This window comes from Heptranchias perlo, chromosome 10, assembly GCF_035084215.1.
Source record: "Heptranchias perlo isolate sHepPer1 chromosome 10, sHepPer1.hap1, whole genome shotgun sequence".
Taxonomy (NCBI): domain Eukaryota; kingdom Metazoa; phylum Chordata; class Chondrichthyes; order Hexanchiformes; family Hexanchidae; genus Heptranchias; species Heptranchias perlo.
Genome location: NC_090334.1, coordinates 73,356,502 through 73,384,369, shown reverse-complemented (window position 1 = coordinate 73,384,369; position 27,868 = coordinate 73,356,502). Strand labels below are relative to the sequence as shown.

Genomic DNA, 27,868 nt, shown 5'->3' with positions numbered 1-27,868 from the left:
GAAAAAATGTTTTTATTAAGATGGCGGAAGCAAAACATTGAGTCCGGCACCTCTGGGTTACAGCTCATGTTGTATGCTGTGGGCGCCATCGCAAAAACACATTCTCCTTTATAAATACTTGTTGCTTAGCTACGACAGACAAGTGCTCCAAGAAGTGAAGTGCACTTGTTTTGTTACATTTCACATCAGCATCGAGACTTGCAGCGTTCAGTTCTTACCTTTATCTGTACAAGGAAATCTCTCAGATGTTCTTTGAAAGATGGAATGTCTTGGTTCAGGCTGAACAGGCCGGTCACAAAGATTTTGATCTGTGCACTGGGGGAAAAAAACCACCACAAAAAGCACCATTAACCAATCTATTTTTATATCCCCATTTCTGCTGCAATTCAAAAATTAGTGAAATCTTCACACAAACTCAAGCCACTATTAACATCTCTGAGCAAGGAGAGAAATTCATGCATTCGGTAGCAACCGCGGTTAAGGGCACACCGTCTGGGCAGAACAAACAGACACCTCGTTAAGCATGGAAATGTGAAAAGATGCAAATCAGCAGCTCCCAAAGAGGAAATCAGCAAATCACAATACAACAACCAGTTTCACAGTCTGTTTGACAAAAAAGAGAAAACAGACAGTCAGAGACAAAAAAAATGCAGGGGTCGGGGGGGAAAGAGAAAAAAGGACGGACAAAGGAAAGAGAATTAGAAAGCAATTGAGATAAGTGGGGGGGGGGGGGGGGAAACCAGAAGACAGACAGACAGAAAGCAACAGATAAAAAGAACAGCTGCAATTTCTTCAATCACAGTTGGTGACTCCAACACCGTCTCACTATCAAATTTCACACCGGTCCAGATCATCAAAAGATATTTGGTTTGGAACAGTAGAGGTAAATTGAGAGGGAAAACATTCTGTGCAAATACCTACAACGCACCACGCTGTCAGCTTCAGTTACTGAACAGGTAAGCTCAACGACAACCCAATCTCTAGGTGGGGGGGCAAGTCTCACGACTGCATCTACCACGTGCACACTGCAGGGACCCCAGAATGTTACTGTTTAAAGCGGTCCTGATGTGACACATTTATACAAGAGAGCGAGCCCACAAGTGTTACAGCCCCGAGTGAATAAGAATTTTGTGATTACCAACAGCGTCCTCGCCTTCTATTCAACTCCAGATCGGAGCCAGCAATACTCTCACAGTCATTATCAACTGATCAAATCGTGTCACTGTATGTTTTAGAACAGTCTCAATGTCAACCCATGAATCAGATCTGGGGAGAATGAAATGCAGCCTCCCAGCTTCACAATTATAATTTCAATAGTTTACAAAAAACCAAAACCAACACACAGACGGGTGAGTGCTGGACATATAGGGGGTCATTTGAACCTAACCCATCAGTTAGGAAACTGACGAGACCACCAGTTCGACACCCCATCGAATATTATTCTCCGTTGACTTCAACAGAGAGTAAAATCGGGTGGGTGGAAAAGCAGCGTGGTTCCCAATCCAGTCAGTCTCCCGTCGGGCAGGTTAGGTTAAAATTGCCCCCATAATCTCACCAATATATGATGAAATTAAGAACTTGCAGCCAATATCTCTGGGGTGGGGAGAAGAACTCACACAAGCACTCAGTGCAAAACACCAGGGTTTTTACACAGCTGTTGTCAGCGAGCTTCACAGCAATAGGGAAAAAAAAGAGGACATTCGGCCCCTCGAGCCTGCTCCGCCATTCAACAACATCATGGCTGATCTTTGACCTCAACTCCACTTTCCTACCCTATCCCCCTAGTATCGAAAAATCTATCTATCTCTGTCTTTAATAGACCGAATGACCCCTCTGAGGTAGAGAATTCCCAAGATTTACAACCCTCTGAGGGAAGAAACTTTTCCTCATCTTGGTCCTAAATGGCCTACCCCTTATCTTGAGACTATGTCCTCTAGTCACAAGAAAAAGAACTGCCCCGGTCTTGTCCTTCCTGTACGTAGGCATACGCACCAAGTGGAGGACGCTGGATAGCGACCAGTGGAGGAACCCTGCCCAATATTCACCCTGCCCAACCCAGAGGGCTGAGGCTTACTGCAGCACCTCTGCCACCATCCCTGCCGAGATCAGCTAACTCAGCACAGACCAGGGATCGAGGCCCAGAACCTCCTCGTCTGGATGGCCAATCTCATCACATCTCAGTCCAATCAGCACTCACTCTTGGAGGTGAGGGAAGGCAGTTTTCAGCAGGTTCGCCACAAACTCCTGTACGAAGATCTGATTGTTGATCGTGGGAGTAGCTGGGCTCAAAGACAAAGTGATCTTGCCATCCTCCACTAAACTGAACATGTATGCCAAGATGGTGGCATGCATCGTCAATCCTAGAAAGGAGGAATTAATTAAAAAAAGGTTAGACATCAGGTTCCATCGAGTAATGTGGTCAGATCCAAGTTGCACACCCATAATTGAATGTATTCTGTCGGTCACCTCCCCCAAGCGGCCATTCATCACCAGTGTCAGCGGAGCCTCAGTGGGCAGCACTCTTGCCTCTCTGAGTCAGAAGGTCATGGGCTCAAGTCCCACTGCAGGGGCTTGAGCACAAAAATCTAGGCTGACACTCCAGTGCAGCACTGCGGGAGTACTGCCACTCTTCCTACTATTACGTGGAGATGCCGGTGATGGACTGGGGTTGACAATTGTAAACAATTTTACAACACCAAGTTATAGTCCAACAAATTTATTTTAAATTCCACAAGCTTTCGGAGGCTTCCTCCTTCCTCAGGTGAACACCTGACGAAGGAGGAAGCCTCCGAAAGCTTGTGGAATTTAAAATAAATTTGTTGGACTATAACTTGGTGTTGTAAAATTGTTTACAATTCCTACTATTACAACAGCGACTACACTTCTAAAGTACTTCGTTGGCTGTAAAGCGCTTTGGGATGTCCCGAGGTCATGCAAGGCGCTATATAAATGCAAGTCTTTCTTTTTCTTTTCAATGAGCCTCAACCACGGAGGGTTTCCCATCCAAACCCAATCTCATCCTCACACAAGCTTTCCAGTATGAGTCACTCAATGGAAAAATAAAGAGCAGCAAGCCTCACCAACTCTCCCCCAACTATATATAACTTGCACATCCTCCATCATTACACTGGGCTCAGATCAGTTAACTCAGCCAAGAATCATTCTGCAACCTTCCTGGTCTGTTATATCATTTACTCAATGCTCAACCAGATAGTCCCAAAGTGGATTAATTTCTGGGTGGGGAGACTAAAGTGAAAACAAAAGTCCGACTTACCAGCAGTGTGGGAAGTGTCGGTCACCACTGAGAATATATGTTGGAGAATGTCACAGAAATAGGTTTGGTAAAAGCTCTGGGCAGCTGCTTCTTCCTGTGCAACGTTCTGCAGTAGAGTATAAAGAATAGACAACCCTGCAACCAAGCACATCGAGGAATCCAGTTAAAACACCGATGCAGTTCAAAACCAGAGGTCATAAAATACACGATAGTCACTGATAAACGCAATTGGCAATTCAGGAGAAACTTCTTTACCCAGAGATTGGTTGGAATGTGGAACTCGCTACCTCAAGGAGTAGTTGAGGCAAATAGCACAGATTTATTTAAGGGGAAGCTAGATAAGTACATAAGGGAGAAAGGAATAGAAGGATAAGTTGATAGGGTTAGATGATGTAGGGAGGGAGGAGGCTCGTGTGGAGCACAGGCAACAGCACAGATGAGTTGGGCTGAATGGCCTGTTTCTGTGCTGTACATTTCATGTAAAGTCCTTATAGTTGGATTCAGCACAGTAGAGGCCACATGAGGATCCAAGAGACGTTTGAGGGGGTGGGGAAATAGAAAGCTCACAACACAACATACCTGTGTCAGCCACATTCCTCATTGTGTGTTTGAAAGCCCAGATAATGGAGTCAAGGACCAATTTGAACTGGGCTGGAGGTATGTTCAGGAAGGCAGGGAAACAGTGACTATTGACTGCTTGAAGAAGCAGAAAGAAGTTAGTCCTGTGCTCTGGATACTCTTCAAAATCCTAGAGGGGGAAGAAAAAAAATTAAAAACTTTGAAATTATATATAGGAATATAATTTACAATCTTTGTACAGTCTGCAAGTAGCATCATCAAATATCAAACAAAAAAACTTTACTGCCACAATTTTAATATTGAAATCAGACCGTTAACAGTTCTAAGATTAATTCATTTGAGTACAATTTGAACTTTTTGGTGCAAAAACAATTTGGAATGATCAGGAGTGACTAGCAGACGGGGAGTTGCCATTCTGGTCTCACATTTACCACACTGCCATGTTCTCTTGTGGTACACGAGGATCTGGTCTTGAAAACAATGCTATTTTTTTTTCAAGATTCTAAGATTGTATAAATAATTCGGACCCTAATAAAGTTGTGGTTGAGCTTCCGATTATGCCAAAGGGGCAAACTCAGAAAAGGGAAGATGAAGAGATTTAACTATCTAACCCAGAGGGTGGCGAATGTATGGAACACACTAACTATGCACTGCCTAGTCAGACAGCGACGGCAAATTCAAGAGGCAACTGGATAGATATTTAACACAAAGTGATTGACTGCTGCGAGAGGTATAGTGCACGATATTTCTCCAACTTTGGGACTGGACCGTCACGAGCTCTTCCAGTCCTCTACATCCCCCATGTTCCACACTGGACCTCGCTGATGGCACCTGTGACTAGCAATGGCTACATAGCAAGTACGACAACCAAAATGGCAGGTATCCAAGGATGGCAAAATGTTTTAAGCCTAACTACTACACTGGTGCAGGTGTGGGAAAGGGGGAAGTATTTTAAAATTACTCTACAGATCTTCTCCTTCGATGTTGTGCTATTCGCAAGACACAATCGCTATCCCTCGCTTCCCAAGTGAAGTGTTTTTGCATTTTCTACACTAGCTACATCTATTGCCTCTCAGAAATGAAGTGCCAAGGTGTACCATGTTATGAGCGGTTTCATGCTGTGAACCCACAGCTACTAGGAAGTGGTACTGAAATTATCCAAACCTGTTTCACATGGGAAGACCCTTACAGAAAAGGTGGAGATGTTCATCTCATCAGGCTGAACTGGACACGAATACAAATTCCAGGAGGTGAAAGGGCAGTGTGCTAATCCGTTGGAACCATCCAGATTCCCCCACTATGCATTCTATTTATACCGCCCATTTAGAAAAGAAAATTAAACAAGTTACTTTTAACAGATGACAAAGAAAGTTAAGCTGTTTGGTTTGTAAGCTGACAAAAAGGAGCAGTGAAAGAATCATAAAAAAGTTACAAAAATGTAAATGAGGAAATGGAAAGCAATATACCCACAGGGATAATAAAAAAATTACAGGACCCGACTCCACACTTTAACAAAATATTCAGTCTACTGAATATAGAATTTATCCAATAAAACAGCTGATTAATTAGCTGCATAAGTCCCTACTCACGTGGGATAAGTTTACATTTAATGGGTACCAGTGAGTATTTGGTTTATATCACTACCGTATAAAATATTTTCTTCCATTGTGTCATAATTCAATGGCACTTCAGCCACGACAATTTAATACTCAGTTTCCCCCCCCACCCCTTTACGGCAATGACAGGAGCTGAGGAGAGGTTCCACAGTGTCAGGAGGCCTCCTGGACAGAACCTAAGTGGTCGTTCTCCACCTGTCAGACTGGTACTACTGGAGGAAGGGCGGAGTTTAAGGAGTCGTCGAGTTCAATCCTGCCTTCACCCAGTATCCATAAACATACACGTGCCATGTAGGGGTCACTGGATCAGAATCAGAAACAAAAACCCTGGCCAATTCTCCTCCTCCTCCTTCACCTCCACCTCCGTTCTTTGGTTGTTGGAGCCAATCATCTCAGCCCCAGGAGTTCCTCAGGGCAGTATCCTAGGCCCAACCATCTTCAGCTGCTTCATCAATGACCTTCCCTCCATCATAAGGTCAGAAATGGGGATGTTCGCTGATGATTGCACAGTGTTCAGTTCCATTCGCAACCCCTCAGATAATGAAGCAGTCCGAGCCCGCATGCAGCAAGAACTGGACAACATCCAGGCTTGGGCTGATAAGTGGCAAGTAACATTCGTGCCAGACAAGTGCCAGGCAATGACCATCTCCAACAAGAGAGAATCTAACCACCTCCCCTTGGCATTCAATGGCATTACCATCGCCGAACCCCCACCATCAACATCCTGGGGGTCACCATTGACCAGAAACTTAACTGGACCAGCCATATAAATACTGTGGCTACAAGAGCAGGTCAGAGGCTGGGTATTCTGTGGTGAGTGACTCACCTCCTGACTCCCCAAAACCTTTCCACCATCTACAAGGCACAAGTCAGGGGTGTGATGGCATATTCTCCACTTGCCTGGATGAGTGCAGCTCCATCAACACTCAAGAAGCTCGACACCATCCAGGACAAAGCAGCCCGCTTGATTGGCACCCCATCCACCACCCTAAACATTCACTCCCTTCACCACCGGTGCAACGTGGCTGCAGTGTGTACCATCCACAGGAATGCACTGCAGCAACTCGCCAAGGCTTCTTCGACAGCACCTCCCAAACCCGCGACCTCTACCACCTGGAAGGACAAGGGCAGCAGGCATATGTGAACACCACCACCCGCACGTTCCCCTCCAAGTCACACACCATCCCGACTTGGAAATATATCGCCGTTCCTTCATCATCACTGGGTCAAAATCCTGGAACTCCCTTCCTAACAGCACTGTGGGAGAACCTTCACCACACAGACTGCAGCGGTTCAAGGTGGCGGCTCACCACCACCTTCTCAAGGGCAGTAAATGCTGACCTTGCCAGCGACGCCCACATCCCATGAATGAATTTTTAAAAAATAGCCCAGGGATGTGGAAGTCATCTACAACTGGAGCTTGGCCAAAACAGCGCAGGCCACACATTGAACTTCAGTATCTTTGTGGATTGGATTTCACTTCCCTTCAGAGGATTGTGCCTGGCACCTTGAAAACCGCATTAGGAAGGATTAAAGCTAGAAGCTACTGGAAGATACAACTTTAGTAAACTTTGTATTTTAGAAGTGAAGCAAGACATAAATTGCTGGTCAATCAAACTTGCCAGTCTAAGTTGGTTTTACTTTTAAATTAGCACCATCAGAACTGTTAATTTAACATTTATATATTGAAAGAGAGACAGTCAGACTTCAACTAGCACAGAGACAGACTACTAACACGTACTATTTAGGGATTAACAGAGGCCGCATTGACAACTGAGCAGGGAAGGAAATTAGTCCCAGCCCCTGAAATCCAGTGATGCCGAGGAGACTATTTTGTCTTCAACTCCTTCGCTCGTCAAATGTTATGGATTATACTGATCAGATCGCACGACACGCAGTAAATTTCCTACAATCGGACTCAAACTTACCTTGTTGATCATATCCAGAGTGCACTCAAACAAGGCGTCAAAGATCTGAGGGACCTCTGCAGTGATGTGGTTCTCCAGTTTGTTGACTATCGTGGCCATTGTACTCAACACTTCGGGCTCCCGGGCCGCAGGAACGTTCCTCTGGTAGTCAATCAGCACTGCGTCAAGCAGCGGGGGAACAAAGTTTTCCGCAACCTGAAAGAGGAAGAGGAGGGTGAGAGTGTAGCTGTTGTGACTGGGTAACTTTGCATGGTTTCTCTTTTTGTTAGTGGGATGACAGAACTAACCCACAAGGTCACAAGAATGGGCAATGGAAACCGGTTATGATTACAGCATATCCTAGTAGCAGGGGATGGGGGATTAAAAGAGGAAAACCTAGGAGGTAAAAGTCAAGCTTGGTGTTTTTTTCTTTTAAAAACTGGTTACTGCCCATCAGTGGACTGCCCAGGTGCCCTCAGTTCACAAAAATAGAAATGTCTAGGCCACGAGCACCAAAGGTGGGGGACATGGGAGGGGGGACAGTTAACTTAAAAGGAACAGCTCAATGGAAGAGAACAGTAGGGTTGTTCCGGGAGGCCAAGTTAAGATGTGCCGATTGTACTCACCAGCTGTGGGTCTGAGGACCGGCTCACCCAGCCAGATATCAACTTCAATGTCTCCCTCTTCACTGTCCTCATGCTTTTGATTAATGGTTGCTTAGTAACAACTTCACCTAATTGAAAAAAAGAATGTACAAATATAGATTAAGAGTAGCCATCAGGATCAGCTGCCCATCCCTTCTATGGTCTGGTCAGTTATCTTGCCCGTTTTGTCTTGCTTGCACGGGCTCTCTCTTTACTGTACCCCAACAAGGAGAGGGTTTGCGGAGGGGAGGGGGTACATTCATTTGGCAATTTGATTTTCTCCTCTTGGGCTCCTGAGTGCGCCATACCTTCCCCTGGTTGGAAGAGAATCAGGCTTCAGCCAAAGCTGTGCCACAGCCAGAGTCTCCCCAGGAGTCCCTCATCCATCACTTCCTCACAGCAACACTTCATTGTACGACAAGCAAAGATGCCAGCTGTCTCGCAGCTTTTACCCTGGGGGGTTGCTGGGAGCAAAGGTTTGGAGGATTACTAGCTGGTTTGAGATGGAGGACTCACTGTGTGGGAAACCACAGGCATGAAACTGCAACACGTGGCCCTTAACATACCGTGATATATTGTATAGATCATAGATCGAAAACCGTTTATTTAGAAGTCACTCTCTAAAGCAGTCTCCTCCGTTACTTCTGAAGGAGAGTGGTGGGAGAAAGAGAGAAATAAAAGCAGGGTACATCTTATACACAAGATTTCAAAATGTATTCGCAACCTATCCTGCTCCACTCCAAAGCCACGTAAACATGAAACGTGCTTGATAACTAAAAAGGAACGGTCTGTAAACACCATTATTTGTCTTCCTAATCCAGTCCATTCCAAGCCTGTAATCACATCCTCAATGGATAGCAGAGCTTTCCTTCCCCAATTGGACAAGCCATGAAAGACTGCTATTTTCTTCAGGGGCACCGAAAGGAACATAGGAACAGGAGTAGGCCATTCAGCCCCTCGAGCCTGTTCTGCCATTCAATTAGATCATGGTTGATCTGCATCTTAACTCCATCTACCCGCCTTGGTTCAGTAACCTTTAATACCCTTGCCTAACAAAAATCTATCAAACTCAGTCTTTAAATTTTCAATTGAACCCCAGCCTCAACAGCTTTTTGTGGGTGGGGGAATTTCCAATACCCAAGAAGAGAATTTTGAAACAACTTGCTTTAACCTCCCCCTCATCCCCCCGCAAAAAAAAAAAAGACTATTTACCGTTTGCCTGGATGGCAGCAGAGATATTTTCACTCAAACACTTGTACACGTTGAGCATATCCAGATATATTCGTCCCAGCTGGATGACAAATGGATGTCCAACTGCTTTGCAAGCCCTCACGTTGGTCTTCAGGATACTCCCAAGCTGCTTTACCGTCTCTGCATCCTTCAGAATATCCACGTTCTTTATAAAGGAAGACGTACATAAATGGGATGCGCATCTATTAGAGGGGCAAAGTGCTCTAAACATTTCCCCTTTGCATCTCACCCGCTCCTTTCTGTTGCGGCCAAATGGAGGGGCAGGCGGCATGAAGTGCTCAGGCCTCTCCTCGTGGCATTCCAGCTGGGCACCAGTAAATGGTGATGCCCATCACTCCAATTTCCCTGTGGGGGAAGTACCCATCGTCCAAACGGCACATCTCTACAACAAGCCTGAGATCACGAGAAGACTACATTTAAGATCTTGGAGCTCAGGTGGAAAACACTACTGAATTCCCCATTAAGATCCAATCTCCATATTCTCTCCAGAGTTTGTAATTGTTAACTTATAGGAAAGGAAGTTGGAGACGGGGCAGTAGTTTGCAAGGATGGAGAGATCGAGTTTTTTTTTTGAGGGGATGATAGTGGATTTTTGATTGGGAGGGGGGCAGCACCTGAGGAAAATAAACCGTTTACAGCAAACATAGGGGCCAGGAAGGGAAATTGGATGGTTAGCAGTTTAGTGGGAATAGGGTCAAGAGAGCAGGCGGTGAAGTCTTATGGGCAAGCTGAGCTCAGAGGGGAACACGAGAAAAAAAAACTAGAGAAAGGCACAGGTTCAGGGCTAGGATCTGGGGAGGCGGCTGAACAGATGGTCCCAATCTTAAGTGATAAAGAAATCCATGAGCTCCTGGCACCTGTTGGAGGTGAGGGGTTTAAGGAAATGGTTGGTAGTGGGGAAAAGAAGCCGCAGGTTATATCAGCGTAATTGATAACTGTGGAGATAAAAGAAACAAAGGGGCACTTAATGCCTCATTGCTATAGTATTTGTTAATGTCGCACAGAGCTTAGAAATTGTTCTTATTTACTACATACGACCGTCTTGCTCTTCCGAAACCCGTATTTGAATTTTGATTTTATGCTCATTCACAATTTCAGACCTTTGTTTCTTGTAATATTTTTCCATAAAAGAGTTGCAAGAACATAGAGAGCGTTGCCTTCAAAATGATTTCATTAACCTAATGGCCCAACGTAAAGGACGACAGCCCAGAAAGAAGTGCAGATCTCTCATTAAACGTATAATGAATTGACCTTCCCATCAGTTGTCTAACTCACCTTAGTTGCTTGCTGAATGATGCTATCCCACACCTGGTTAGGCAAAAGCATGTATTTTTCAATCAGATGCTCCTGGACGGTCTGATCAGTCTGAGCTCCGATCATGTAACCAACGGCTTCGTAGAACGTGTGCACCTGACGTTGAAAATAAGTATTTTGCCTTAATTTTCCTCATGAAAGAATGTCTAGAGATTGGTGTTGAATCACGTGCCTTGTGTGTCACCATCAAGCTGTGCAGCTATTAAACCTCAGGCTTCTTTGACGTTACACAGCATCTCCCAAGGACATGAAACAGTGGCCAAAGGCAACTCCAAAATATTCCCTTTCATCCTGGGAATCAAGAGAAATTCTGTGCTTTGTGTCCACATTACTTGAAGCAGTGAGAAGAGTGACTTGAAATAGCATAAGGCAAGTGTTGTTTGCCTCATACAGGCCAAATTTCTGTCAAATTAAGTTACAAAATTTACTTATAATTCTATTGCATTTAGTAAATCACCCTCCTGTTACACATCTCACTTGTATCTTGTTTCATTTGATACATTATTAGTCACATTTTGAAACTAACCACCATTCAGGATACTGTCCCATTAAAATGTAATTGTTTTTTGCAGGTCCAACCCACTATGTATGCACCTTGTGTGCATTTGTCACACACTAGACATCACACCCCAAAGTCACACTGCATTACAAATGAAAGAAAAACCCAGTCATTAACCTATAGCATGAAATTAACAAACACGTCACTCAATTAAATGTGTTTATTTAATCAGCAATTAGAGTATGTGGCTTTAAAGTGACATAGCTACACTGTAGCAGAATAATGCAGTGTGTTAGTGTGATATTCTTGTCTTTTTAAAATAGTGAGTCAGGTAATGCACTGTCAGAAAGGTCATGGGAGACACGCTAATACTGCAGAAAAAGTGAGCTAAATTTCCTTCCCTCTCCCCAATATTTTATTTATATTGTCCAGTTGCTTTCCTTCTGCCTACAGTGATGGGATGTGCGTTTACTCCTAGGATTCCTGAAATAGTGAGTTCCTAATTTCAATTTCACAATGGGTAGTTGCTGCCCTGTCACTTATCCTTCAAACGTGGAAGTACCCAGTCTCCAGACAGCATTTCCCTTTGCTCTATATAAAAGAGTACAAGTAGAAAGAAGTCACAAATGTGTACAATATACTGGTTAGGCCACAGCTAAAAAAAAAGTACTGTGTGCAGTTTTGGGTGCTCCATTGTAAAAAACATTAAAAGCTCAGTATATCACTCAAGTATCAGTTGCACCGACGAACAGCTGGAAAAGTGGCTTCCCACGTTTGCGGTCATGGGCCTGGCTCCCTTAACCTGATGGCATATTTGTGGCCGGGCTACGACGTCAATGGTTTTTTTTAAGGGTAGCTGCATTTCATAGTAAGGGATAGCAGGAGAGAGAGGGAGAGCCGCTGACTCAAGTTGGCGACACTTGTAAAATATGCAAACTACAGCTGCGTCAGCACTGACCTGATGAGGCTGCAGGTCACATATGATGGTGTTGATGTTTGTCAAGATCTCATCAATGAAAGGCATCACCTCTCCCACCTGCACTTGGACAAAGTGACGCCGGCACTTCTGTGCTATCTTAATAAACGTGTCACAAGCCATGTCCTGGACGCCATCGTGGGTTTCTGAGAAGCAAAAAAAGGAGTAAAAAAAGTTTCATTTAAATTTGTAAAAAAAATTTTAGCTACAAATTAAATTAAAAACCCTTTTAGATGCATTTTTTTTAAAAAAAAATCTGAACTTGATCAGCTTTGAAACTTGGGCTTAACTTGCATAGAACTTAGTGCAACACATTTCCACACTTAACGCAATTCAATGGAATTGTGCATAGAGGCCCATGTTCTCACCCCCCCCTTCCTTTAATGCTATGTTAAGGTGCCGTTCTATGAATGAACGGCTGAAAAATTTAATTCCAAAACAGTTCCATGTATCCTTTTTGAAAATAAAACACTGAAATCAGGGCAATAGTAACAGAAATTCTTCACAAATTGAGGGTACAGTATTTTTGCACAAAATTAATTCTGCAGAGGCACATCAGTGGAAATACAGAAACTGCACATTTACATACACTGGTAGAGTAAAATTTGACAATAAAAATTTCCTGATTTTAACAGAAAAAAAAAACTTGCATTTATATAGCACCTTTCACAACCTCAGGGTGTCCCAAAGCGCTTTGCAGTCGATGAAGTACTTTCTTTTGAAGTGTAGTTGCTGTTGCAATGTAGGAAATGTGGCAGCCACTTTGTGCACAGCAAGATCCCACAAACAGCAATGTGATAATGACCAGATAATCTGTTTGTCATGTTGGTTGAGGGATAAATATTGACCCGGACACTGGGGGAGAACTCCCCTGCTCTTCGAAATAATGCCATGGGATCTTTTACATCCACCTGAGAGGCTAGACATTTAACGTCTCATCCGAAAGAAGACACCTCCGACCGTGAGCACTCCCTAGATTTTGTGCTCAAGTCTCTGGAGTGGGACTTGAACCCACAACCTTCTGACTCGGAGAGAGTGCTACCCACTGAGCCACAGCTGACACCACAAGTAATATACATTATTCCGTAGACACAAACACAAAAGGTCTGTTGCATTGTCAAAATAAATATTCACAAGAGCAAACAAACCTGCACAGCAGCTACCAGTTCCACAATGAATACAAGCCAGGCAACATGACAAGACTCACTTACCATGCATAAATTCGAAGAGCTTGTTCACCACAGTCTTCAGGAACTTCCAGTGAGCTCGAAGGAACCGGGGGTACTGTCCCACCACGTACATTATATTAGAGGCAATAATAGCCTTGTTATCCTTCCCACGTTTTTGTTCACAAAGACCCAGCAAATCCTTAAAAGTCAACAATACAATACAATGGTGAGTAAAACCAGCAGAGAGAGAGTGTTCAGGCGTCACATCTTATTTTTTTTGGTCTGTGTGTTCAAGGCATTACCAATCCCTGAATGCTCATGGGAAACAGACATGACCACTCCCTCTCCGACATCGGATTTGGGGGTACAACCTAAGTGAAAGATATGAAGCAGTATTACTCTATACTTGTGAACTGGAAATCCCCGGCACTGACTGACCTTGATGACCGTGACGAGGAAGCGTTTCTCATCCTCCTCGTGCATCGCACCGCTGATTGAGCCGATTGCCCAGCAAAGTGTGTTGAGGTTCTTCCACGACCATTCGGTGCCGTTCACTTGGTTGTGTAGCTTCTCGGTCATAATGCATTCTGTGTCAGCGTAGTCTAAATGTGTGAGATATACTGAAACAGGGGAAAAAAAAAGCCTCTTTAAACTTAAGGTTTCATACTTTGTCATGTCCTTCCATAGGTGCGACCATTAAGGGAAGGAGTGAAAAGGGGATCAGGAGAGCACATCCTCCCTCTCCCACTAAATGTTTTTGGCAAAGGTTATGCCACTTCTTGCCTAATTCTTCAAATTCTGGAATTGCCCTTGGTGTCCTTCCTAACACTTCATAATTGGTTACGCCTGGATTTCCTTTATTAAAAAGGGGCAACATTAGCACTGGGACAAGTATTTCTACATGAAGCCCTACGCTGCCTATTAAGATCAGATTGACTGGATGGTACAGAGTGTTACCAAACAACCTTCCATTGCTGGGAGCTGGGTTTGAATCCAGCCCAGGATAGGATGAACGTATCCCCCTTGGCTGGTTGCAAAGGTCCTACACGAGATGAGTTTGGGCAGTTCCTAGAGGGCGTTGGCCCAAAGCACAAATTATCCCTAATCTGGCAATCTCACTCGAGAGCCCACAGAGAGTTGATATGGGAAATGGTGCACGCTCCTGAGGTTGAGACTGAGATGCATGGTCGGGACAGAGTAGAGGGAATATTACTCTGCATCTAACCATGCGATAGCTGACCGGGGAGTGCTCGATGCTCGTTACTGGTGCCAAAAATGGAAAATATTCCATTCCCCTCGAATGAGATTTAAAAGAAACAACCGCAAATACACAACATGTCCGTTAGTATCTGACAGGAGAAAAGATATGAACATTCTTGGTAGAGGTTTGTCAGAAATGGGAAATGGATTAGAGCTCCTTTACAGGGTGATCAAAGCACCAAGAATGGGGGGGAAACAAATAGTAATGTCCTTTCATAGGGCTGATCACAATTATATAGACAGCGTGCCATTCCCAGGCCTTCGCCAACACCATACAATAATCATCTGCTATAGGTACACGACAGCAATCCAAGGTATGGGGGGGGGGGGCAAGGCAAGAAATAAATATAGAAAAGTTATAACATGGAAACAGGCCATTCGGCCCAACCAGTCCATGGCAGTGTTTTCCTTCCACAGTCAATCACCTCTGCCTCCTTCGCATATCCCTTTACCCACTTATCCAATCTTGAATGTTCACATACTCCCAGGGTTAGCGGTTGAGGCAAAAAGTGAATTACCCCGCCTCAACGTTGTGTAAAAAGTTTCTATTGCTCCATCCTTGCATTTCATCTTTTATCAATGGCCCCTTGTTCTGGAACCCGCAAAGACTAGAAACTGTCTGCTTCTCTCTACCCTCCCCCATCCTTCCATAATTTTAAACACTTCAGTTATATTGTCCTGTAATCTGTTATTGTCTTGTAATCTGCGGCATTCTAACGGAAAAGCCCCAATTTTTTGAAGTCTTTCTTTGTATTTCCTCAGCGGGCAGAATGTGGCTGAGCTCCCGGGACACGAATGGAATCAAGGGATTATGGGGACAGGGCGGGAAAGTGGAGCTGAGGTAGAAGATCAGCCACGATCTTATTGAACGGCGGAGCAGGCTCGAGGGGCCGAGCGGCCTACTCCTGCTCTTGGTTCTTATGACCGACAGAGATATCACTGTGAGGAATCGCAGGTGAAAACTCAGATCACAAAATTGTGGCCCGCACAAGCTGCCGTTCCCGACTAGTTTTACAGTTATCCTTTCGACTCGGGTAATCCCCAAAGTTTCTCACTTTACCTGACTATACCTGATGCAGACCACACCCCATCAGCACAGAGCATCTCCCAAAGGGACCAGCTAATTTAAAAGCTGATGCATTTATAACACAGATGAGGGTTTTATTTTTGGGTGCTCAGTGCAATTGTACTTGAGAGGAACGATGAAGTGGCTTTTGCCCAATTTTCATTCAACGGCAGCATCAAGTCCTCAACTTGGGTTGTAATTCAGAACGCCATCACATTGTCTTTAAGACACCCAGCTGAGGTTCTCCTACCTCAGCGTGTAGTATTTATATAAAAGCAGACAAGCATTTTACATTTGTTTATTAATCTCCAGATTTCGGATTTAAAAAATCAATTCCTTTGACGTGACACTATTAACAGAGTAATGACACCCATGGGAGCTTGATCTGTAACCATTTCAGCATTCAGCTTCAATTTGTGACAAAACTCAAACAAGTGCAGATCCTCTCATTCATTATCACCAGGATTGGAGGAATAGGCAGAGCGGTGGCACAGCTTGTCGGCACACCAGCGACATTCCTCCCCTCCCAGGGATTGCAGGGGCATGGCCCCCAATCTCACCCATTTTGTTTTGAGGAGAAGCTTGTGCAGCGGGCACAGGGAGGGAAGAAAAATATTCAGGGAGTAGCCAAAAAGTTAAAGTTCCCCTACCCACTCGCCCGCTCCGAAGATGGCGCCTTACCCCCGGGAATATCTCCACCACCACTGGAAGCTCACCTAGTCATTATACAGAATGTACAGCACAGAAACTGGCCATGTGGCCCAAATGGACTATGCCGGCGTTTATGCTCCACACAAGCCTCCACCAACCCTACTTCATCGAACCCTATCATCGTATCCTTCTATTCCTTTCTCCCTCACGTGCTTATCTAGCTTCCCCTTAAATGCATCTATGCTATTCGCCTTAATTACTCCTCGTAGTAGTGAGTTCCATGTTCTAATCACTCTGGGGGAAGAAGCTCTTCCTGAATTCCTTATTGAATTTATTACTGACTGTCTTATATTTATGGCCTCTAGTTTTGGATTCCCCCACAAGCAGAAACATTTTCTCTACATCTACCCTAACAAATACTTTCATAATAAAGACCTCTATCAGGTCGCCCTTCAGTCTTCTTTATTCGAAAGAAGAGAGCCCCAGCCTGTTCAGTATTTCCTGATCGGTATAACCTCTCAGTTCTGAGATCATCCTTGTATATCTTTTTTGCACCTTCAGTGCCTCTATATCCTTTTTGTAATATGGAGACCAGAACTGTGCACACTATTCTAAGTGTGGTTGCACAGTTCTCTTAAGTGTGGTATTTTTTTTCCACGAGAGCCTGCAAAGCATCAAGAGTAGGCTATTTAATCAGAGGGGGTTAATCAACTGAGCCCAAACCTTCCGTACCAGACATCCACACGTTTTCCAGCACAGATCACTGGCTAGCAATTAGGTGCAGGAACCCTTGCTACGTGTACTTCCCCTTCCCTAATCCTTCAAAAAGACATTGAGGCCAACTGCGGTGCCCCTACTGCTGCCCCCAGCTGAGATCAACTAACTCAGCAAAACCACAGGATCAAGTTGAGGCCTTCCAGGCCTATACGAGTCGGAAATAATTCTAAAACTTTTGCACTAACAGTTAAAACTAAAAAAAAACCACACGACTTGTGTCTCAAACCTACCAAGTGTCTCCCTCATAGTTTTGTACAAATTGATGGAGTCCGTGTCTTTCATGAATTCCCGAACTACTTCTCCCTGCTCATTCTCCACCACAAGCACCTCTTCTGGTTTTGCCATTCGGCTGATCATTATAAGCCTCACCTGAAACACAAAATCCATGAACTTATTATTAAGACGTTTAGTGCAACGATACTTCACTCAACGGTTTCTGCCTGTGTGGCACCAGTGATAAATTTCCTTACTATGATGTTTAACAAGCTAATTGTCCAGAATGGTATGTCCAGTTTGTGACCTCAAGGTGACAAACCATGGGGAGAAAAAAGGGGGGAGGAGAAGAAGGCGGGGTTGATATCAGTCATTCAAAGCTTAGAGACTGGTCCTGGTACCAGGTCAACTGACTGCCCTCTTGGCATCGTACAGATCGAAGGGAGAAGTATAAATAACTTTAGGGTACTTTGTTTTTATTTTAGTGGTGAGGGGTTACTGGCCTATCCAGCAAGGGCAGTCAGTGGAGGCAGTCATTAACACAGGACGATTTCACTTCAATCCCACCATCATGCAGTGCAGAGCGTTAAAGTGACACTGCATGGCACGTTTGAAACACTACTGTGCCAGACAGGGAAGCCAAGGGACCTGTATCCCAGCAAAGAGGGAAGTAAAGAAAATCAGAAAGCGTCGTTGCCAGGTCATTTGTGCGCACCTTCTCGGTGATGGGGCGGGGCGGGGCCTGGGAACAGTTCACCTGTGGACAGGAGGTGGTCAGTGGAGGAGGAAACAAGAACAAATTCAGCTCCAATGCAGTGAAGCTCAGTTAACTGGCCTCCCCTCCTCCTCCCAGCTAGAACTGTTATATTTCTGACTGAAGGAAAATAAAGCAAAGCAACATTTGGGTTGAATTTGTTATACGTGATATTAACAAATGCCACGTCCAATTTATTAGCAGAGGTTCATTTTAAAACGGGGTAGCACCTTTGTTAAAACAGTGTTTGAGGAATTTTATACTAACACCAATCATTAATATTTAATAACTAGGGAACACAAGAAATGTCACATCAAGGAACACATGGTAATATTCTTTGGTTTGGTTTCCTTTGGGGGGGGGGGGGGAAAAATCAGGAGTAAAGTCCACAAGAGGATAGACCTCTCCTGGCCTGTGAACTTAATCCAAGACTGGCTCTTGAAAATGTGGCAGAACATACTTCACCTGTTAAAGCAGTACACACCTTCGATAGCACCGGTAGGTAGATCTGCCTCCTAGGAGGGACGTCACTGTGTGGATTCCCCAGAGCAGGAGAGGCACTGATGGAAAAGGGATTCTCGCGATAAAGCTCTCCCGCCAGATGATTCCAGTATTCCAAACAGATTTTAAAAATCTCTATCTCTTCCACTTCCGATATCAGAATCATGTAGTGAAGGCCCTGAAACAACAGCAAAAAAAAATTAAATACACATCTGCTTGGATGCAATAATTACTCATGACAAAGCAGTACTTGCTATTTGATACACGTCTTTTTAAAAAAAAACACACATCACATACACACACTATAGTCACCATCACTGTGTGTGGGCACGCAAAAAGAAAATTTATGCCATGTGCATAGGGTCAATTGCCGGATCTCCAGCACTGATCTTAGTGTCTCTCTCCTCTTCACACTAATCGTTCTCCGCACCAGTCTTCTGCCGCTCTCCCCTGGCACACAGAGTGCTGCCCTGCCTCTCGTTTGCCTTTCTGTTGCAGAGATCCATGCAACCGCTGGCCTGATTCAGACACTGGAATTTTCACTGCCAAAAACAGGACACACTGCAGAAATTGTGGTACCTCTGGCAGGACATCGCACTACACAAAGTAACTGTAAAAACTCATGGGATGCTGCATCACGCCAGATCACTTACCCCACCAGTGACCCATGCTAGGAAGTGCACATAGGGATGCCCTCCATGATTAAATGTCCTGTCAATGGTCACCGTCTAGACTCTCACACTAAGAACGGTCACTTGCTGAGGTCCCGGGGGCTAACAGCACCTGTAGAGCCAGAATGCTAGCAGGATTTACTGGAGGGGAGAGAAGTTATCATCGAATCCCATCTTTCCAAGCTTATACTTACATCCAAGAGTGCCTCTCTGAGCTCTAGTGTCCTTTCTACCAATGTGCCATGTTCCTTCAAGAATGTGCACAAGAAGAGACTCAGATTTTGGATGAAGTTCTGCTCATCGTCCTTCCCATTTGCATATGCAAGCCGAATGTTCGTATTCGCAGGTAGCATCTGGAAGGAAATAGAACTCAAAATTGAATTGGTACATCATCGTACAACCAAATCCACAATTAGGCATGGCCAAAAGTAATTTTTTAAAAATTTTCTTACGTCACAATTCAGCCTTTAAATAAATGAGCACACTAGTCAATCATAGAATCATAGAAGTTACAACATGGAAACAGGCCCTTCGGCCCAACATGTCCATGTCGCCCAGTTTATACCACTAAGCTAGTCCCAATTTCCTGCACTTGGCCCATATCCCTCTATACCCATCTTACCCATGTAACTGTCCAAATGCTTTTTAAAAGACAAAATTGTACCCGCCTCTACTACTGCCTCTGGCAGCTCGTTCCAGACACTCACCACCCTTTGAGTGAAAAAATTGCCCCTCTGGACCCTTTTGTATCTCTCCCCTCTCACCTTAAATCTATGCCCCCTCGTTATAGACTCCCCTACCTCCTGGTGGAATTGGGTAAAAACAGCGATTGAATAAAGATCAAAGAAACCCATTGTTGATATGATGGTCTCAAGTGGGATGCATTAGTAATTGCACATGACAGAGCCTACATCATTAGAGGACAGATCCTTTGCAACCAAGTCTAGCCAACAATGCCAAGTCTCGGGTTGGACAACAGCAGTTTGAGCAAAATTTGTTCTACTCGAGTGCTGCAAGCTGGCCAGTTTTGCTGATTATTCGACCAAATGATGAAAACGGGATTGCAAACCTATCCAAATTATGGCACTGGAATTAGCAGAAAGCAAGGCAACTGCATGGATAAGGAATAGTGCTTCAAACTGAAAGTGCTGCATCACCACCAAAAAAGGTCCAAAACTTGGAAATATATTGTCGTTCCTTCATCGTCGCTGGGTCAAAATCCTGGAACTCCCTTCCTAACAGCACTGTGGGGGAACCTTCACCACACGGACTGCAGTGGTTCAAGAAGGCAGCTCACCACCACCTTCTCAATGGCAATTAGGGATGGGCAATAAATGCTGGCCTTGTCAGCGATGTCCACATCCCATGAATGAATTAAAAAAAACTACATTCTATCGTGTTGAGGATCATCTTCATTTCACATTAACAATTGACACGCCTTTACTCATCTATTTCAGAGCATGCTCTGCACCAGAGAGCCAGTCTGATTGGGGGAAGGTGAGGGGATTAATTACTGACAGGTTAGGGGTGGGCTCCAAACTGAATCCTAGAAGTTAACATTTGGGTTTTCGATGCCAAGAGACAAATACCAGTATGGACTTGAGTGTTGGCATGTTACACAGAGTCAGTTTTGAGGTTTCTCTGGGCATTGCCGGGGAAGCATCCCCAGTTGCAAATGCTGACAGGCCATGAGTTCCAACATACCTGTTTGAGCTGAATGAGTGTTAATGTAAACAATGTGACGAACTGCTCATCATACTGACTGACACTGACGCCAGCAATCTCCGTCAAACACTTCAATGTCACGTTTCGAAACATGGGCACATTCAGAAACTGGGTTAAAAGAGGGGAGAAAAGAAGAGTGATTAAAATTAAAGGCTAACTTTAAAAGTGTGTAGATTTATATATAAATAAGAGTTTTACAACTGAGTCACTTATGGTCAACCTTTTCCATTATAAATTCCAATATCCAATTTATAAAGGAAACTGCCTATGTAAACTTGTGACACTGTAATTACAACTTCCCACCAGCACCACCGCCAAAAGAGGGTGTAATTACAGCATGACGAGATTATATGTGCTGCTGCCATTATGAATGGGGAAATAAGAATGTATAATGGAAATACAAGGACAAAACGTATATCACTTTAAAAGGGGGGGGGGTGGGGGGGGGACCAAATTACATTTATGCGCCCTTGTCCAATTATCTCCACCCTCTAACCCCATTTCACCTGAAGAGCTCGGCAGCTCATATGCGATGCTACAGGACACGGACTAGAATTATACAAATGTATTTCTCAATATGGACAAAACTTAAAAATTATTGTATTATCGTAATACAAAACAATTAACTAATCAGATTTCACACATTTTGTGGTCAGCCTGGTTCAGTTGGCATCATTCACTCCCAGGAGCAAGAAGACGATGGCATCAATTCTAGGACTTCTGGAGCCAGCTCCCACTTGCATGCTGACAACACCTAGCTCGACTTCACCATCTCTCTCGACACCTCTGCTACCCGTGTGTTGTCAGACTTCTTGTCCGATATTCAGTATTGGATGAGCAGTAATTTCCTCCAGTTAAACATTGGAACACCAAAGCCATCAACTTGGGCTGCGAAACGCCTTGGGATGATTTGCTCCATTAAAACGCTACATAAATGCAAGTTGCTCTTGTGCCCATAATCTAGGTTGACACTCCAGCGCATAACTGAGTGATGTATTGCCGGAAATCCCACTGCGCTATTCGAAGAGAAGGGAGTTCTCCTAGTCAACATTCCTTCAACTAAAAACATCCCATGCTGTGAGCAAAATCCTGCCCCATTTAACTACATAGCAGTCACTGCACCCCAAAGTATTTGAGTGCGCTGAAGTTATGCAAATACAAATCTTTTTTCACTAAAATGTTCGGACCAACTTCTAGTAATTCAAAAGAATCCACAAAGCCAGTTCTTGTATATTCATGGCCTTGAAACTGGAGGTTGCAGCAGGCACAAAAGCATGAATGTGGCTTTACAATGGAATTAGTGGTAGGATACGTCTCCTCAGTTGGCCCGCTAAGGCAGGGTTCCCAGGTTGTGTCTCTGCAGGTCACACAGGTGAGCCTCAGGCCACAAACAAGGTTTAAATCAGTTCCATTAATTTGCACGTATCTCCAGTTATTGATACCAATAAATCTTGGGTGTTCCGATTTAGGATTTATTCACCAATGAAGCAACAGCACTAACAACAGCCCCTTCAAAACCTCCAGGCCCACAAAGTTCACGTGAGATAAATCAGCAAGTAAGAAATAGCAGCACAGAAAGGCCTGGATTGTCTGGGCTCAGTGGCAGTCCGTGACCAACCCTAGGATTGTTGGTCAACACTCCTACTCAAAAGGGCCATAATAGCAGAACAATTCACGGGGAAAGAAGAAAAATTCCCTCTGCTCTGCCTATAGTTTATCTACAGATATCAGAAATCCATTGAAACTGGGAATAAAAATCTTCAGAATTCACCCCCAAATCGCCAGGAATCTTTTTTTGCACCTGCATCCAGAGAGGGTGGCAAGTTGGATGCGTGCAATGAAGGGTGCTAAAATCCAGTTACTCCGACCTGACATAACATCCAATTTACAGGGGTGGGGGTTCCTCTAAACAGGTTTGGGAAAAAAAATTATATCCCAGGTCAGTCGTTCTCCAACGCCCCAGGTTATTTTTTTTAAAAAATTATTAAAAAAAAAAAAAAATCGCTCCCCATTTAACAAAAACCACTAGAAACGCTGCTGGCAGCCAAAAGGAACGTCGAAAAACACAGGACCAGTTTAAAGCAAAAGATGCTTGGTTATATCACAAACATTCAGGCGGGGTGAGGGGTGATTGGCCAATCTCACCTTGTACACCAAGCTGGTGATGAGTTTAGTTTCGAAGATGTAACCTAAAGGGATCCAGTTCAGAAACCTCAGCAATGTCTCTAGCGTTGCGTGGACTAAAGGGGCATTCTGGGAGTTCTCCTGAAATATTTAAAATATAAAAAAGGATTATTGAACACAGTAACCCGGCATCGTAAAACAAAAAATCCACACAAGACAGTAGAAATCCGAATTTTTTTTTAAAAAAACAAAAAATGGACAGCAGTTCTGGTGAAAGGTTACTTTTCGTTTCTACTCAACTACTGCAATCCCGATCCATGTAATAATATACTCACCATCACAAACTGACACAGCTGGAATATCTGTGAGAATTCATTGCACATACTGTGGGAGGGAAAAAAAATATCAAATACATATTATATAAAGACTACAGTACAGAAACAGACTAATCAGCCCAACAGGTCTACGCCAGTGTTTATGCTCCACGAGCCTCATCCCACCCTACTGCATCTAACCCTAACAACACATCCTTCTACTCCTCCCTCCCTCACGTGTTTATCTAGCTTCCCCTTAAATGCATCTATGCTAGTCGTCTCAACTGCTCCTTGTGGTAGTGAGTTCCACATTCTAATCACTCTTTGGATAAGAAGTTTCTCCAGAATTCCTCATTGGATTTATGACCATCTTATATTTATGACCCTTAGTTCTGGATTCCCCCACAAGTGGAAACATCTTCTCAGGATTCAGGAAAGACTGTACAGGCTGGGGCCCTTTTCTCTAGAGGAGAGAAGGCTGAGAGGTGACCCGATAGAGGTCTTTAAAAATTATCAAGGGGTTTGACAGGGTAGACGTAGAGAACAATTTCATATAGAAGTGATGGGGAGTGAGGGCAGCACGGTAGAGCTCTGCAAACGCACGGCGATGCTGAATGGCCAGGCTGCAGGTTTTTGCTTACCAATTCCTGCCGCCAAACCACGATGGTACAAGCAGCCAGACTTTGCTCCACTAGATGGCATAACCCAAGTCAAGGGCACACCCATAATCTGTGCTCCTAGACTTGGGTTGAGGGGGGAAGAAACCAAAAATAGCATGGCAAGTGTCCAAATACGTGGACAGGTTCAGGCTCGTCTCTGGTTAGGGAGAGTGACTTGTTGTGGTGCATGGATCCATTATGCAAATGCCGGCATTTTCACTACCCAACCCTCACTGCCCCCCCACCCCACACCCACCCAATTTCACGTTAAACCCAGAATATAGCTATATATAGAATCACAGGAGGCCGCCATTCGGGCCATCTTGCCTGTGTCGCATCTTTGAAAGAGCTATCCAATTAGTCCCACTCGCCCGGCTCTAGCCCCGTAGCACTGTGCATTTTTTTCCTTTTCAAGTATTTATCCAACTCCCTTTTGAAAGTTACTATTGAATCCGCTTCCTTTCAGGCAGTGCATTCCGTACCTCGGTACAAATTGTGCTACACACGTTTAAAAGTCTCTCGCCAGGCCAGATCACTCGCCCTAGTTACGCTTCCCCAAGTCGAACGGCCTGCCGATACTCATTACACACGCACGTGCAAGAACGATCGGCTGCTTGAGGAACGGTAGCCGAGTGGCACAGTACCCACCCCCGCTGCAGCTTGAGCCACCACCTTCAGCTAAGGAAAGGACATATCTAGGGAACATTTGACTCTGTGCACCCACCTGTCTTTTAAATGCTTGGCTTTCACCTGCGTCATCTGCCCACTGGAGAAATCAAATACTTCTTCACTCAGCAGTTTTAAAATGACCATGTTGTTCTGACACAAAGATTCACTGGTTCTGCTGGCTCCTACAATATCACTTATGAACGTGGGCCAGTTTTTGGGCCATTCATGTTTGAGGATCTGCAATTTTTAAAAAAAAGGAACGAGGTTAAAATAAAAACCAAAAATAAATTCCACATTTCTTATCTAAGTGTATTTCCAGTGTATAAAACGCCCACTTGTTCTTAAAAAATATCAAATTCCATGCAGCCATACATCACTTCCATCAACCACTAACTAGTTAATGTTAAAAAAGATTTTTTTTAAAAAAACAATGGATAACCATAGAAATCAGGTGGTGGGAGTTAAACTGGTGCAAATAAGTTTCCTGCTACATTTGAGAAACCTTGCAAGTCCATAGTGCAAAACACAAAGTGCAAAAAAGAGCAGGAAAGACGACTAGGCAAAAATCAGTAAGCACCGTTCTTTTTTTCTGACAAGTTTGGCAGGCAGAAATGCTGAGCACTTGATTGCCACTTATATTACCAATTGGTGTTTGATGAAGCCGAGACTGTTGCTATGGATCTCGAGGAGGCTGAAAGGAGCCCAGCGTCTGTCCCCCTACTTCCCACACAAAATTTCAAAAAATATTGATCAGAAAAGGTGGCTTTGCTCCTTTAACTTGGATGAAAGTTGCACACGCACAAGCTTGTGCAGGTTCAGTTCAAATTTGGACCTGGTGCAGGGGAAATTGCCCTGCAGTATTAATAGGAAGCTGCAGCCAGCATTATAGGATCACCTCTTGAAGTAATTCTCCAGTATAAAATCAGCCCAAGTCCAATGTATATACAACTGGCGGTATGTTTGGGCACTTGTGCATGTACAGTGGCACTCAGCTCAAGTGTCATCTTAGCTCATTTGGCAGCACTCTTGCCTCAGAAGCACAAGGTTATGGGTTCAAGCCTCTCTTATAGATTTGAGCACATAATCTTGGCTGACAGTCCAGTGCAGCACTGAGGGAGTGCTGCACCGTAGAAGGTGCCATCTTTCAGATGGCACATTAAACTGAGGCCTTGTTGGCCTGTTCAGGTCTGTCCAGACTTGCAAACCCACAGGCAGACCTGAACCCACATGAAATGCCAGGTTCGTTGGTGGCAGGGAGAAACAGGGGAACAACAGATGTTAACTACATGGTTTTACCAACGAGAACAAGTCATCCTTTCACCCTCTTCAGCAGGGTGTTGCTCTGTTCCCCGACTGGATCTAAACAAGCAAATAAAACAGAAACAACCTTCTGGTGCAACCGGGCAACGCTGGTTCGAGAAACTGTAGTGGACCAACTATCAGAAGGAATGTTGCTCCCCCCAACCCCTCACTAACTCCGAGAGTAATGGTTTTGTGGGACCGAAGCCAGAGTAAAAACACTGCAAAATCTAGCAACTGCTTGGAAATAAAACAGCTGGTTCAGGAGAGGACCGTAGGTCATTGAACGCAATGGGTACAACAGCACAGAAATCAAAGAATTGTTAATCGGGAGGAAAACCCGCGGCCCGGAGTGGACAGCGGAGGCCGCACGTGGATTGATATCTGGGAGTTCTGCTTTGTTATCTTCAGGGGAAAATCCGGGGAAGAATTTTTGCAGAACCTTCACCTCAGGAGGAGATCAAATAAACTGGGCAGAGTCCACGGTAAGGAAGGTTGGAGATGGCCTGTGGAAGGAATCAGCTTGTTCTTATTCTCTCTTACCAGACTTAACCTCAAACACTGTTGCCAGCTGGCAATTGCTTGCCTTTTACAGCTGCAGTTTCTGAAATTTATTTTAAAAAAACGCAGAAAATTTTGTATTGTCAAGCTGGATTCCTTAAATTAAAAAAAATTATACATAAAAGAAAATAAACAAAGTCTGTTCCCACCACCAAGGTCATACACCACTTAAAATATGCATCGGGACTCAAAAAGACAACAATAAGTTGCCATTTCCTTTCTCTCTTCCCCCCCCCCCCCCCCCCCCCAATAAAAGGTGTCACTCCCTCGCTGGGGTGTCACTCCACCAGCAGCCGCCCTCCAGTACCTCATCCAGTGGCTCTTTATCACGTGTGAGCGCAGACATTGAGCGGACAGGCTATTTGACTGTGGGTGGTATCGCAGTCCAGCCTGAACCTGCTCTCACCAGATCGGCATAGGCATTGGTGGGTAGCGATCAAAGACAGAAGTCTGACATACAAATGATGATCTGTCTTTAAAATTTGTATTTTTTAAAAAAAACACAACTTGGTTTTGAATAGAGATGCAAAAAGGTCAGTGGGCACTTCTGCATGTAACACAATTCCTTTCTTTAAAAAGGCTCACTTTTTGAATTCCCTCTGCTACCTGCCCCTGCCCCCGCCGCCCCCCACAACCTGCTCCAATTTTCCCCCTACATCTCCTGAAGGCAGTGAATCATGTTGGGGTCCAGTTCCACAGGCACCAGCTGTCCTCCGCAGTAATTTCGTCCATGTGGCCGTTCTTCGTGCGTTGGCCCAGATAGTAGGCTATTCCACCGTAAAGGGCCTCGTAGCCAAGCCCAGATCGACTTTCCAGTAGTGGGGACCGGGGTGTGTGTGGGGTCACTGTCCAACCGTGAAGAGTGGGATCTCTGTCATTTGCCTTCGTAAGCCCAGGTAAATTGTAGCATTTCCATCCCTATCACGGCTGGTACCAATTAAAAATCGACACAGGCCAGGCATCGAGTCTGGGATTTCCTGGTTACGGCTCAGTTCTCACACTGGGCAGTGCCACAACCAAACGATTGGGGAGCGGATTCCACACATTATATTAACGTTTTTTTTTTAAAAAAGTGCAGCTTCACAGTGGTACCCTGGATGTAGGGACAGAGGGTTCACTATCCCCATTGTCTCATCACTCCCAACTACGCTGCACAGGAAAAGCAGTAGCCTGGGAGACCAAATGCTAACTGGAAGCCAAGCTTCTTCCCAACGTGGGCGCGAGGCAGAAACGAGGTGGGTGCAGGAAGTATGCACACAGCGCTGCGTTTCCCGCACATCTCTGGGCAGCCGGTCAAGAGTGACCCCGCTCAGCCCCAGGGGTACAAGATACCACGGCGATATCTCAAACCATTCCCCAAAGGGTCGACTTAACTTCCATTTCAAAATTTACATC

The 27,868-nt window shown here is 44.6% G+C and overlaps 1 protein-coding gene across 1 annotated transcript in view; it reads right to left on the bottom strand.

The window, feature by feature from the left end:
* Positions 1-27,868, bottom strand: part of LOC137326695 (exportin-1-like) — a 67,311-nt gene that overhangs the window by 8,876 nt on the left and 30,567 nt on the right. Inside the window, exons 7-24 of the mRNA XM_067992021.1 lie at positions 24,669-24,850; positions 23,307-23,355; positions 22,993-23,112; positions 20,827-20,955; positions 19,317-19,475; positions 18,435-18,629; positions 17,214-17,352; positions 13,668-13,849; positions 13,272-13,428; positions 12,043-12,206; positions 10,547-10,681; positions 9,233-9,416; positions 8,003-8,109; positions 7,398-7,592; positions 3,854-4,022; positions 3,275-3,409; positions 2,198-2,360; positions 219-315 (exon numbers count right to left, since the gene is read on the bottom strand). Of these exons, the coding sequence (XP_067848122.1) occupies positions 219-315; positions 2,198-2,360; positions 3,275-3,409; positions 3,854-4,022; positions 7,398-7,592; positions 8,003-8,109; positions 9,233-9,416; positions 10,547-10,681; positions 12,043-12,206; positions 13,272-13,428; positions 13,668-13,849; positions 17,214-17,352; positions 18,435-18,629; positions 19,317-19,475; positions 20,827-20,955; positions 22,993-23,112; positions 23,307-23,355; positions 24,669-24,850 (2,661 nt within the window). The remainder of the gene's footprint in view (positions 1-218; positions 316-2,197; positions 2,361-3,274; positions 3,410-3,853; positions 4,023-7,397; positions 7,593-8,002; positions 8,110-9,232; positions 9,417-10,546; positions 10,682-12,042; positions 12,207-13,271; positions 13,429-13,667; positions 13,850-17,213; positions 17,353-18,434; positions 18,630-19,316; positions 19,476-20,826; positions 20,956-22,992; positions 23,113-23,306; positions 23,356-24,668; positions 24,851-27,868) is intronic.